Source organism: Ptychodera flava, chromosome 14, assembly GCF_041260155.1.
Source record: "Ptychodera flava strain L36383 chromosome 14, AS_Pfla_20210202, whole genome shotgun sequence".
Classification (NCBI taxonomy): domain Eukaryota; kingdom Metazoa; phylum Hemichordata; class Enteropneusta; family Ptychoderidae; genus Ptychodera; species Ptychodera flava.
The window spans coordinates 28,091,790-28,105,705 of record NC_091941.1 but is presented as its reverse complement, the minus strand read 5'-3'; the positions used below and the strand labels follow the sequence as shown (position 1 = coordinate 28,105,705).

General features: G+C 42.3%; 1 protein-coding gene across 1 annotated transcript in view; it reads left to right on the top strand.

The window, feature by feature from the left end:
* Window positions 1-8,689, top strand: part of LOC139150020 (allatostatin-A receptor-like) — a 50,304-nt gene extending 41,615 nt beyond the window's left edge. The window contains exon 2 of the mRNA XM_070722160.1: window positions 4,957-8,689. Within this exon, the coding sequence (XP_070578261.1) occupies window positions 5,066-6,727 (1,662 nt within the window). The 5' untranslated portion in view covers window positions 4,957-5,065 and the 3' untranslated portion in view covers window positions 6,728-8,689. The remainder of the gene's footprint in view (window positions 1-4,956) is intronic.
* The last annotated feature ends 5,227 nt before the right edge of the window (window positions 8,690-13,916 follow it).

Below are 13,916 nucleotides of genomic sequence, written 5' to 3'. Positions count from 1 at the left end.
GAGTACATACGTTCTCTACCTAGCCTCATGGCATGGAAGTGCTGATGAATAATAACTTTGGGTCAAAGGTATTGAAGTGTCCAATCAGGTTCGTGCACAGAGTCCAAGGCCATGACCTACTTCATGTACTTCTGCACTGTTTTGATTTTGCTTCGCCAAGAAACGTGTTCGTCATTGTCCATAGAAGTATGTTTGCTCGCCTTTGAGGTTGTTTGTGAAACAAATTCCGGGATAGGCCTTGGAATGCATACGATCGGCATCGCGGCAGTGCATGTAGCTAGCCCTACGAGTATGACGAGAGTGTCCGGCTTTGGCTACGCCGCCTCCCACCTCCGGTAGGTGGCGTAGCCAAAGCCGGACACTGTCGCCATACTCGTAGGGCTATGCATGTAGCGTACCATGCTTGTGTAACTGCCGAGCTCAACGTGCATTCACGGTTGATACTCGTGTACAATCATGATGTGTTCAATTCTGATGAAGATTCATAAGTCTTACTTTTGCAGTCTTTTTTCCGTACGATAATCCCGACAATACGTGTTACTGTTAGACGAGGTGGCCATTTTATGATAAGTTTCAATACTGCACAGCTACATAGCGTCACTATCGTGTGATCGAGGTACAGCGTTGTTGAACGGGATACAGAAACTCTGCAGAGGGAGAAACGATCGTTGACATGAACAGTCAATGTACTTCAGCACGTAGTCCGCAGATAGCGGATCGAGAAAATAAACGTGTCCCAGTAAATAACGGAATATTTATGTACATTAACTCGATATTAATCAAATTTCCAGCTCATCGCAAAAAAATGTATTGCAAAGATTAATTTGTCACTGACAAATACTGCACTGTATGGAAAAAACAGTCTGTAGAATAGTTCAACTTCAAGTGGTATTACCCGAGACAAACACTTGTGTTGTCAATTTTGATTTCATTTCATAAACTTCATACTTCATCGAGTATCGTGTATTTCAGCCTTTGTGAAGCCATTTTATTGATATTTTCAATTTTTGTCTTGGCTTTGTTGTGGAACATGTTGAATCATCTCCGTGGACATGTAGGCAAAAGTGTGACGGGGTCGAAGTGACTTGGGTACCTGGGGCCGACCAAAACCAGTGTGAATTACTGGGGTCAAAGCGGACAGCGGCCGGGATCACGTGTTCCCCAAGCGAGCTACCTTCAGAAGTCTGTTTCATCGCAAAAAACGTCAACTTTTAAAACCGTCATTTATTTACTGATGTTATTCTCAGCATCACAAACATATACGCCTCTGCTATGTATCACAGCAAATAGTTATATTTGAGCGCCCCGTCAATGGGATCCTCGTTTTTTTGCGAACCCGGAAGTGTGTCTTGCTCAATGCATTTCCTACCCATAGCGAGGGAAACTGCCCGCGTTCCCATGCTCCCATGCACCCTTTTTCAATGCCAGTGCAACGCCATCTGTGCAAAATTTGTGGTGGTATGCTCCCGTGTGATGGAAAACCTCTCTTATTCTAACAATGACGTAGTTGACTTTGGACTTCGATTTCGTAAATGTGATGTCCATGCAGTGAGTTTGGGTTGGCGCGCTTATAATGCAATCTTCGCCCGCCTGCGGTCCGATATCCCGCATTTATTAGCGATATTTATCTGTTTTGACTTGACCAAAGTTGGCAAAACTTGCTATGTACATTAAAGATACTATGATACAAGATTATTGAAAGTCATTTGACATTTTTTTCAGCCAATTCCCAATATGCATATTTAATGAACCTTCCAAATTAGGGATATATACTGGCATTTACTTGATAAAATTTGGCGAAACATGCTGTGTACATTGATCATTATACCAGGTTATAACAGTATTGAAAGTCATTTTGCATTTTCATGTCAGCTAATTCATAATTTGCATAAATAGCTAACAAGCTTTCACGGTTTGGCATATAGAGCTTGAAGGACTTGACCAAAGGTAATTACACATGCTATATTGTGATACAATGACAGTACTCAAAGAAATTAATTATTTTTATTTCAGCTAATTACATATTTGAATACTTAATGACCTTTAGAATTGATCTGTGGTGAAATTCATTGTGTTGATCATAACACTTTAAATGTAGCAAAGCATGCAGCAAAGGTTCAAACTTGCACATAAATGCAATATATAATGAAACACGTGAGCATTTTCAGTTCATATTGGTTATCATTTAGTGTGTTTATGTCGTCTCCCGGGACATGTCTCTTTTGCTTGTAATAGTCAGCGTATAGTTATCTATTTGAAAACACGGAGAGTCTATCGGAATTTGTGTAAAGTTGTGTGGTGTATGCGAAATCTGATTTCGGTACGCTCTACACCGTCGGATTACTTTTCAGTTTGCTTAGTGAAATCAATGTATGACAAAATTCAATCCCATATAATTCCTAACCTAATCTTTCGCTGTCTTCCTTTCAACTGGAAATATCATTCGCATGAGTAATGTTTCTGAAGAATGTGGTAGATTCTACGCAAGAAACTGAGCCAAGCGTCGTTTTTTTTTCCAACTCACAACAATATGATGTCTTAATCATAATTGGACGATGTATCTGTATACGTATATATCTGAGTAGATATCGTTCGCTTTATAGAATTCGACAGTAAGACATGTTTAGTCCATCAACAGTGTCGTCACAGATAATAACAATGATGTAAATCCCTGCCGTTATAATTGATGAACGTTGTGCTATGCGACAGGGATAGGATCTCGAGTCTTCGAGAGCCCAATGACCGCGGATTGGAAGTAGTGGCTGACGTGTTTTCCCCTCTGTCTAAGCTAAAAACTGCATCCCTGAAGGAACACTGCGAGGGCTCCATCACGCTATCAGTCAGGTTTTTTTCCCCCACTGTCTTCGAACAGCGTCAATCCATCTGGAGCGAAGTGCTGTATATTCGGTTCGTTCGTCAACCACAAACTCGGAGATGTGACGAAAAGATCTAGATAAACTGAATCACGGGGCCTTGACAACATTAAAACCTCGCATCGGAGCACGTTCACTCTGGGATTGACTGCGATCGGAATCACGTGAAGACACGTGTTTCTGGCTTGGCCGTGCACAACAAGGGATGCAGTAGCCCGTTAAGATACAAGTTTTTATCCAAGTTAATTACTCAAAAAAAAAAAAAAAAAACGTACAAAGGCAATTTATGCGCACTTCATTCGCTGTTCGTCGTAAAGTATTATTCACTTTTCAGTATTCTGAATCGCCATCTATCACTATCAACACCCTTTTCCCTTCTTTCACCGAATGGCCGATTTGTCTGTGTTGCATTTCTTTCCAGATCGTAAGAAAAAATGATGCATTTTTTGAAGTCTTAGATGTGTTTTGTTTCGTTCTCCATCTCGAAAATAAAGACGTTCGCAGAAAAATAGATCAAAGGTTTTGAATCACACTACGAGATGAGCTGTTGCCATGGAAATGAAATATCAAAATTAATGAGACATCTTGAACATTGATACGGCTTCAAGGCGGTACGTCAATCATATCGTCCGTGCAAATATAACCGTGATGTTGACAATAATATAGGAAATAATAAATGTAACAGCGTATGGGCTTCCTTGAATTGGCTGCCGTCTGGGGTCATCGCGATCATAAATCGTGGGCATGAAGTTATTTGTCGCTAGCCAGATCAACCTGTGGCATCTCTTCGGTTTTACCGGAGTCTTGAACAAAATCCTCCAGCCTATCTGATCCGATTTACTGTGATGTTTTACAGTTGTGAGAAAAAGTCACCTCTGTGGTGTGAATTGGTCTGTTATGAAACGCGCTTGCTTGCGATACGAAGTACGCAACCGTTAAATTCTGCTTGCGTTGTTCTTAACTTTGTGGATTATTTCTTTATTCTTGGATTCATGGAATTTCCCATTAGCTGTGTGCATTTCTTCTTTTAATATTAAATCATTTACAATAAAAAGCATATTAAGCGAGATATGTATGGCTTCTTTTTGTCTTGGTTTATTTGCGCCCCTCCCCTAACACACACACACACACACACACACACTCTCTCTCTCTCTCTCTCTCTCTCTCTCTCTCTCTCTCTCTCTCTCTCTCTCTCTCTCTCTCTCTCTCTCTCTCTTAACCGCAGGGATATGAAAATATTTACTTGTTCGATTACAATTAGCATTTCAAGAGTCGTACTGGTGTTGATGCAAAACATGTGATATATGCCGTTTTATAGTATTTTATGAGTATTTGTTTTCTCATGAGTGACTTGAACATTCAATAAAGAACATGGACTATGAACCAACCGCGTTGAAACATTTTCAAGCTCTGCGTACACAAGTGGCATTCTGAACTGACAAACTAAATGAAAGCAGCGGCCTAACGCGATCTCTCATGTAACGAACTTAGACATCTCAGAATCGATGGGAATGCCGAGCTCTGTACCTGGGGCGATGGCGTCGTCAACCGACATGCGCACAAACAGTGCTCGGGCGACCAACCGTATTGACAGTAACTCACTCGCAGTTAGATTCTATATTGCATTCGACAAGGACGCTATCAATTATGGAAATGTTCCTCTCCTCCGTAATTATTTATATTTTTTCCAAGTCCTTACGACTCTGACCTGTCATATATAACGACGCTGCCAGCGTTCACCAAACAATCTGTCGCCAACTCATACCAGTGTCTCCCGTACTCGCCGTCTTCTGCCGCGATTCAAATAATGGCGAAACCCCACTACGACGAATCTGGGGAGCCTACAGATTGTTGAGTTTTCCTTTCCATTTTAACGAGTAGGGGACACAAAAATTAGAGCAATCTCTGCGCGTCATCTTCTAGACTTGAAACGATGACGGAGATATGTAATCTGCAGTACTACGTGTGTGTTTTCTTTGAAACGAACCCTGTATGTGGAATTATTCTACTTTTTTGTAGCGATCTGTTTCTCAATTGTCCTGGTAACACACAACTTATGTCAGTTTTTCTTTTTCCCCTCCAGGTTTCAATCGTTCAAGTTCAACTGAGACCGACCCGCTAACATGTAGAAAAGACTGCGTTTGATTTCGAGGCGGTTTGAACCAAGAAGAACAGAGGCGGGTCGGAGAACCATGACTACTAGTGAGCCGGTGGAACTGTCTTTCTTCGGAAATGCGACGAACGACACCAACGCGACTAGCTACGAAGACATGCCAACGTCGGAAATTGAAGCCGCCGCCATCACGGTGTTCTACGGGCTGATAACCATCATTGGCTTTGTGGGCAACTCCATGGTCATTTTGGTGGTGCTCAAGGAGAAGAAGATGCGAAACACGACCAATGTGTTTGTGTTCAGCCTGAGCATCGCCGATCTGTCCTTCATTGTCATATGTGTTCCCGTCACCGCCTTGAACCATATACTTGGCACTTGGATATTCGGTCGAGCAATGTGTAAGATCATGACCTATTTCACCTTCGTCAACGTGTATGCCAGTGTGTACACGCTGACTGTCATGTCCTTTGATCGCTTCCTCGCTATTGTGTATCCGATACGCACTATGAAGTTTCGGCGCACCCGTTACGCCATAGTCTGTGTCACCGTGCTCTGGACGGTGATTCTGTCAGCCCTGTCGCCGATGTTAATCGTAACCGACACAATACAGTACGGCAACGATATTGTATGCACCTCTACCCTCGACCGAAAGTCGCAAAAGTGGTTCATCGGTCAGTTTTTCGCAACCTCGTACGCGTTTCCCCTGACTGTGATCAGCCTCACCTATTTTTTCATGTTGCGGAATTTGTGGATCAATGCAGCTCCATCGGCCAACATCTCCGAGGAGTCCGCCCGTCGAAAGCGGAAGGTCACCGTAATGGTGGTGGCAGTCGTCGTGGTGTTCGCCATATGCTGGTTGCCAATACAAGTCATTCTGATACGGACCCACTTTGCGACGTACGACTACAGAAACCCAACTCTTATGGCCATCTACTATACCGCCAACTGCATGTCGTACGCCAACTCCTGCATCAACCCAATTATATACGTCTTTCTATCGAAGAACTATCGCCAGGCTTTCAAGAGGGCTATATGCTGCTGCATTCGAAAGCAGCAGACATCAAGGAGTGTGTACAATAGGGACTCTATGATGGCGACCACGGCCGTTACGAGCGCCCCGAACAAGACGAACAAAAGGTACGGAGGCGGGAAATACATGCACCCAGAAAATCAGAGAAATTCTGTGTCGTCTTCGAGCATAACCCAGTCAAGCCCTAAACACGTCCATAACAAGAGAAAAGGCAATGAATACTTGATGGCTGAAATGTCTCGAATACCTGGCGAAACCAAACCCTTGTTCGGAGAGTCGTCAGCGTCCGATACTGGTTCCACTCCCTCCGAACTGCCTGCGACTGAAGACAGCCGCCCTCTCGCGCCAGTTTCGCAGTGTGAAGGTGCTATTAAACGTGTAGCAAGAGCTATCACGAGAGCCGCTTTCAATATTTATGACGACTCAGATACTAGTTCTGTTGGGACGGAAAGTGTGTCGACGACGACCAGTTCACCGGCCAGAAAGATTGTCGACTTCAAACTGCCAGAAACTGAGAGGGCGCCCTCAATATCACGAACTTCGTCTCCGCGAAGGACCGCACCACCGGAAACAGAAACAGAAACAGACTCGGGAGACTGTCGAAAAGATGAAGCGGACCAGATACAAAGGCATGACGATGCCAGTAAGATTGCTGGACGGACAAGGCGACTCAGAAGAAATAGAGCTACTTTTCTGTCTTATCACAATTAGTCCCGATGAATCTAAAATCAGATGAATTTATCTGAATCACTGACGTTTGTCGCAAACTTTAATACGTAAAGAAATGCTCTACATCTCCGAGCCATAAGAATGTGTCGCCATCTCGTTTATTGTGACTTCACATCCTCGGCCTACGAGATATCAGTGCGGTACAAGATGATTTTATTAGAGTATCTTGACATATGGCGTTCCCTTGGTCAAACGCTTACTGTAAGGCACTCCACAGTGGTTGTGTTTGTTGGATGTTTCGAGGCCAATGCGTCTGCGCGAGCAGTCCTTGTGCGGTTTCTCCAAAAAGTCGAGTGTCATCGAAACCGTCACTCGTCCTTGGAATGCGCGAAACGCCAGAGGGATACATTTCCAAGTGCAAGTCCGATGATTAGAGACTCGTGGAAAGGTGACAACCTTAACTCAAGGAGGGACATTCCAAGTCTCGACGCTTTACATAGCATTTGCACCTTTTGATAAATTTAAAAGTAGTGGTTTTTCGTTACCCCAAACTGGAAACGCCGCGACGGATGCGTGCCGTATTACCAATGTGTCAATTCACCGGTCAAGGTTTTTCTGTGTTCCCACAAATGCATACACAGTGCTTCAGTTAGTTCTCCAAAGCTTGAGTTACAGTTCCGATGTTAGTAGACAATATACGGCAAATATACGGGCCACGCTTTACTCGACGTCTTCGCCAGTGCCGGATAGCACTTGATTAACACAGTCTCAGTACAGCGAAAGGTGTCATTTGTGACATTTAATTAGTCTCTGCCGTGCCGTGTTCGCGTTTTATTCGCCGGATAAGGCACTGTAGATTGAAAGGGGCGAAACGTTACTTAATTCGTGCTTTGCCAGAGAACGTGAGAGGCGCGCATAGGATAACCATTGAACTGCTAATCTGACTATACATCCTACCTTGGGTTACTTGAATGCTGGAGTCTTCACAAGGAAAGTAACTTTTTATTTCAGAAGCGAAATTCACTCATGAGATACAGAATTGTTAGCAGAGAGTCGATTCTACGGATCAACCGGGAATCCTGACGGTGAAAAGACTCGGCAACTGTTGCCTTTCTCGCGCTGCGATATAGGGTAGACTTGAAAGAACTTTCTATGGCATCAAAGGAACCCATGGACTGATAATTCTGGTTCCGATATAGTCTAGTATAACTCCTTACGTCCTGAATAGACCGTGACTATAGAAAGAACCGGAGGCTCACAACGGCACAGGGTATACACTTTACGAAGACGTCCATTGTCTGAGCGGGTTCCGTTTCGCAGTGCACTCTTCAATAATTCTCGACACTTTCCTATTTTTATTGTAAATAAGAGTTAAGACTGACAATGACTACGGTTTACTATAGTTATCATATAAGTTTGGAATTCCACCTTATATATATTCTGTATTTATTTTTCTGAGGTCAGTTTGACAGGATTCACAAATTGCTGGTAGCAAGAACGCTTGTCTATCACACAGACATGAGCTTTAGTTCGCATGCGGACGAAAACTTCAGCCGCGATAAACCCTTAGTGAACTTTGCGAAACCGGTTGGACGGACGCATTTTGCCTGCTTTGAACTGCAGCAAAAATGAGAGGGTGAGAGATGTAACGGTCGGAACTGAGCTTTGCCTATACGTGTAGACATCAAAGTCTTCAAGTGTCGTGTATCGTTTAAAGCCCAGTGATTAAAGTGTAGATTTAGTGATTATTTGTGGAATGTTTAATTAAAAGAAACGATGTACAAGCCGATTTGCTTTGCGTGGTAACGACTGTGTCCTGTATATCATGGTCTCGTGACGATGGTAAGTTAACAAACACAGCATAGTGCATGTTTTCCTTAAGAAAAACGTGGTGGTTTCGTATTTTCTTTCTTAGAAGTGCGCATCGGGCAAAATATGTACTAGTATATTATTGATATCATCATGTGACAGTGTTTCCAAATAAAGATATTTGCCATAAAAGTATCGTCGTAAATTAGGATTATATTTATTCATGTGAACGCGTAACTTCTTGTCAATCACAGTACTTCCGCTGCGTCGATCAAGTCGCCGTCCGACGTCGGGGTTGACAATTTGTGTAAATCGACGCTTCTTGCCCGTATGAAGTAGTGCCTGCTCACCGGACTTCATAACAGGGTGTGCCGCATTCTACTCAGAATGGCATAATGGATGTGCTTTGGACTTTTATAATAGGTGCAGTTCCACTGTCGCGTCTGTATCACCCCTCTTTGTAACGTTCAACCCTATTTGTAACAACTGCAGTTTCAAAAAAAGTGAGTTTCGTCAAGGAAAATAAAAAGGAAATTGCCCCCAAACATACAAATATTTCATCAAGATTTCAACAAATACTGCCAAGTTTTTTTTGAAAATTAGGTTTTGTTACAAATTGGGTTAACTTTTGTTACAAATTGGGTTAGTGTTACAAATAGGTTTGATTGTTATAAATATGGGTGATGCAGCGTCGAGCTATGCTTCCTTTGTCATTTGATTGTATATCGACTCCGCTATCACATCCCTCGTATAACAGCTTGAAGTCAGTGTGACTGACTGTTGGGATAGTTATCACCGCATAGGTTCTTCGGCGATGAGGCTCGTCTGTTTGTTCACCGTGGAATTTCTTCAATAAGTGTAGTGTATATCGGCAAATCTTGTTATATCAAAGATTTGATTTGGGTATTAAATTTCTTGATTGTCCAAGGGATATCCGTGCGTTATTAGACGTCGGTCGGTCCCCGCAGTACATTATTTCACTTTTGTGTTGTATCAAGACACCAATAAAAAAGATATTTGCATGGCGCCTATATCAATGACAATCTTTTATTCATAAGCGCTGAAAGTTTAATAGCGTCATACGCTCCAACAGTTAGCCAGGTTTGTGCTCAAAATTGCAAGACCCTGAGGGGCCAACAAAATCTCGGGCCGTGGAGCGACGCATGAGAAAACACAAGGTTTTTGTAATCGGCTTTCAAATGGGTGATTTTGATCAACGAATTTTTTTTTTGGGGGGGGGGGGGATTGGCAACGCACCCAGTTTATGAAGTATGCTTAGAGCATGCAATTTCACAGGAAATCAGTCTAACGCCTGCACCGACAAGTAGTCATTGAGAGTCGCATTTAATCACACTGTTAGGAAAACAGAAACATATCTACAGCATACTTGAAGCGTTTCTTGCATTCCGACAACACCGTGAAAATATTTACAGCCTATTTGAGACAAATTCAGTCGCTTGGGTTGAATTCGTTGCCGATGCCATTCACGTATAACCAAATGCCACTCCATACCTTGTTAATGATAGAGAGAAACCAGCAGACAGAATACACAATGTTAATGCTTAATTCAAATCCCCCGAGTGTGTGGTACCAAATACGTATCTACAGTCCCTGGACTTCGAAGTTCAAATCCATTTGACAAATCGATTAACGAATCTGTTGAAGAAAAAATTGGTAAAATAAATTACAAAACGGAAATAATAAAAATATTCCGTAGTCAACTTTGACCCAGTCGTTTTAAAGAATTCGGGGCGTGGTAGCGTGGTTTGCTCGATAATTGAAAGATATTGCACCTTCGTTAAAATTGTTTGTTGAACAAGAAACTTTGAGCTATACGCAAACAAGAATTTGTGACGACAACTCTATTGTTCCTTTTTTTGTACATCCGCTGTTCAACTTGATGGTTGACTGACCGATATTGTTATTGTTGAATGTGTCTTTGCCTTTCGAATTTGTGACAACTGGCACAACTGAGTCTGTTGGTCAAAGACAAAATCAAGTCTAAATAATGATTTTCGATGAAAGCCTGCGTTTGTGGCAACCTCGATTCATTTATAGTGGTGAAGAAAACCCGGTGCACGTCATTTCAAGTAAGTCTCTGATCGATGGTAAAATTGTTCAAAAACCAGAACTTTCTAATAATCATCTTTCAGGAGAGAGAGAGAGAGAGAGAGAGAGAGAGAGAGAGAGAGAGAGAGAGAGAGAGAGAGAGAGAGAGAGAGAGAGAGAGAGAGAGAGAGAGGTGTAGAGGTCCAAGGAAGTTATGATAGCAAAAGAGAATGGCGGACGCCAGCGGCTGAAATACTAGTATATATGACAAAGCTAATTTAGTTCTTGTTAAGGCATATGCAGACATTATATCAATAACTTCAACGAGCGATGATGTCAAACAAACAATGTGAACAAATATCAGAGCAAGTTTGTGTATGGACTGTATATAGGTGTCATTCAGCGTATGGTTATAATCGGTTTCACCCAGTGCTCTGACTCATAAATTTTCAATACAATTTGAGAAATAAACATCTGGTGGCTAGGTGAGTGCGCCAGTAATTAAAGCTCTTACCGAAAATAAAATTCATCGTTTTCTTTTAGAAGATACCAGAGCTCAATGAAAACGTCGCGGAGGTTAGGTAGATTCTAGAGGACGACTCACACACTGGCAGGTGTCGAGAAGTGTGCACAAAATAGTTATTTACGACGCTTATAATAACACAGGCGTCCAGATTCTGCATTGAGAGTAAATAACTTCGCCGTTTGGTGTAAGTTAATATCCTACCTTTCTCGTAAAGAAGGGCATCGAATTCCAATTTTCGGATAAAAGAAAGTGTATGTCTTGGAAGTACCCCCACGCGGAAAAGAGGTAAGTTTAATCCGTCACAAATTGAGTTCGATAAAGGTGGAGTACGTCGGTGGGAGAAAAGTAGTCCCGTGGATAGGGGCTCATTTGATCCAACATCAAAAGAAGGGCATTAATTCAGTGAAGTGTCCCCGGTAAAGCGGGTATGTTTAAAATTTCATGGACGAAAGTACACATATTCAGGTTGCGCGGAAATGCCACGCCACTACCGCGGAATGCTGTCTGGTGACAACGTCGAAGGATCCATTGGCTCGCTCAACCTCGATCGGAAACCTTTTAGAAGGATAATCCACGGAGGCCGAAATGAAGCGCCTCCCCGCTAACTTATTCATGGCGTTCTATTCTAGTCTATAAATATCATGCATTAGATCATATTACGATATTTGCGTGTGCTTATCTCTTGGAAATCGAATCAAAACGGAGTTTTATTTGCATCTAAATGAGTTTGGCTCGATTACCTGGCTGGAAAATTGAGCGGAAAGTAGATGGATTTCGAATAGATCCCCGAGTACACAAAGCCAACGATACGTACTCGGCAGCGAGGTCAACCAGCAGGGGCTTTGCTATGACGTGTGTTTCGGGCTTTCAGGGCACACGTTGAGATCTTGAGAGATTTAAGCATTTTTTTCCCTGAAACTTTTGAATATATCGGCATCATACCGGGTAAATGTACTTCCCATTACATTTGGCTTGTTCAGTGACAAAGAATACGGATGAACTTATCCGATTTCTGTACAAAAATAACTAGTTTTACTCTACATGGGGCTGTTCTGTAAAACGAGCGGCTTCGACGGATACGGAAAATATTATACTTCACGATCGATTATGCAAACATGGCAAGAAATAAAATTTCTGATCGAAATGCCTATTCGGTACGGTTGAGTGGTTTGAAAAAATGTGTGAAAAAATATAAGTACGTTGATTTCACACAGAAATCGAAATCTGACAAGTCTTTTCAGTTATTTCAGAGACCCTGCGCGGTATCGACAAACCCTTAAATCGTATATTTTTTTTCGTGAAAAGTGCGAAGTGTTTTGTCGAATGACAAGTTAACCCCTGTCGATTCGAAAAGCTGTGAGTAACATGATAACAGAACGAAATTACTTACTAATACACTGGAGGAAACTCAATGAGTCGAACAATTTCGATCGACCAATGACTCGGTATGGTATAATAAACAAACACTTCGTCTCCCTCGTATGTCTCCTGATTTGTTGAATTTTATGCCTTTCAAAAAGTTTCGCAGATCCTGAATGTTAGATAGTTTTAAGGTGATTGGCGTGAGCAGGGGACAGTATTTGTTACGCCAGACGTCCCGTCGACAAATATTTGATATATGTACACACAACTAGGCTCTAAACGCGTGTAAATAAACATGATAAAGGGACCTTACGCCATCTATATCGCATGACTGACAAACGTTTACAAGCTTTTCATGTTAACCTAATATCATGTTTGGATATACTCTCAGAAACAGTCCTGGATCGGGTCAGTATAAACAGGGCCGTTTCGGAAGGGTGACCAGAGATTGCCAAGTGTGGTACGGTGAAGGAGTTCGCTCGGACTCTGCTGCTCAGACGGTAAGTCGCTGCGATGACACCTATAGCCACTCCTGGGTTAAAGGTAACAAAGCAGTATGCCCTGTACAGAGGGAAACTGTGTGTAGGTATTTGGTGATGTGTAGACAGTCAATAGTGTATTAATTATCGCTCAGTCTGGAGCTAAGTGTAGTCTGCAAAGTACCGCCGCAGTTGAAAGGTGTTCCATTCGAGTCATGAGTAAATCCTATTACACGTGTATTGAAACGTCTTTGGAGAAAATTACAGAATCCAAACTATCGTTAGACAGACGGACACTCTAATTGAAAGATATAAAGACGGACAGGCAAAAAGAGGAAAACACGAATTGTTTAAGATTAACTCTGAACGTTGATTGCGGATAACTTTTCAACACCTGGAACGTTGATTTTACACGTAACGTTAAACCATGAGTGATGACAGCTGTCGATTGTAAGCCAATTTACGACATGTCTTCGAAGTCTTAAGGGTACGAAAGAATTCCGCGGTTCATGTTCCACTATTTAAAGTTTAATGAAACAAAACAAGAGACGCCCCATCCTATTCTCACCGCATTTTGGTCGGGAGATTCACAATTTTAGAAACGTATCGTGTCCTTCCTTCTATCTAGGGGGATAAACCGCGCCGCCACGTAGCCATCGAACACGTCACGGCGGATGTCTAGTCATTGGTCCGTTCATCATTGGGGCATCGCAGCCCACGCATGAAAAGCAATCCGTATCCGAAACTGTTTCGCCAAAACCATGGAATGTTGTGGAAAACCACAGGTATGTACTACGTCAGCATTGCTCCATAGTTTGATTGTCTAATATGACCATGTCTTGCAGAAATAGTGACATTTTCTCTTGGCATTAGAACCTTCCTCAAGTGAAAATACCGGGGCTGCTATCCATATCATGAGAAAAGGAAGATTTCAATAATTACTGACGGGGGAGGTGATGTAGAACACAGTTACGTGTCATACCAGCTGTCTTTTTAGTTTCGTTTT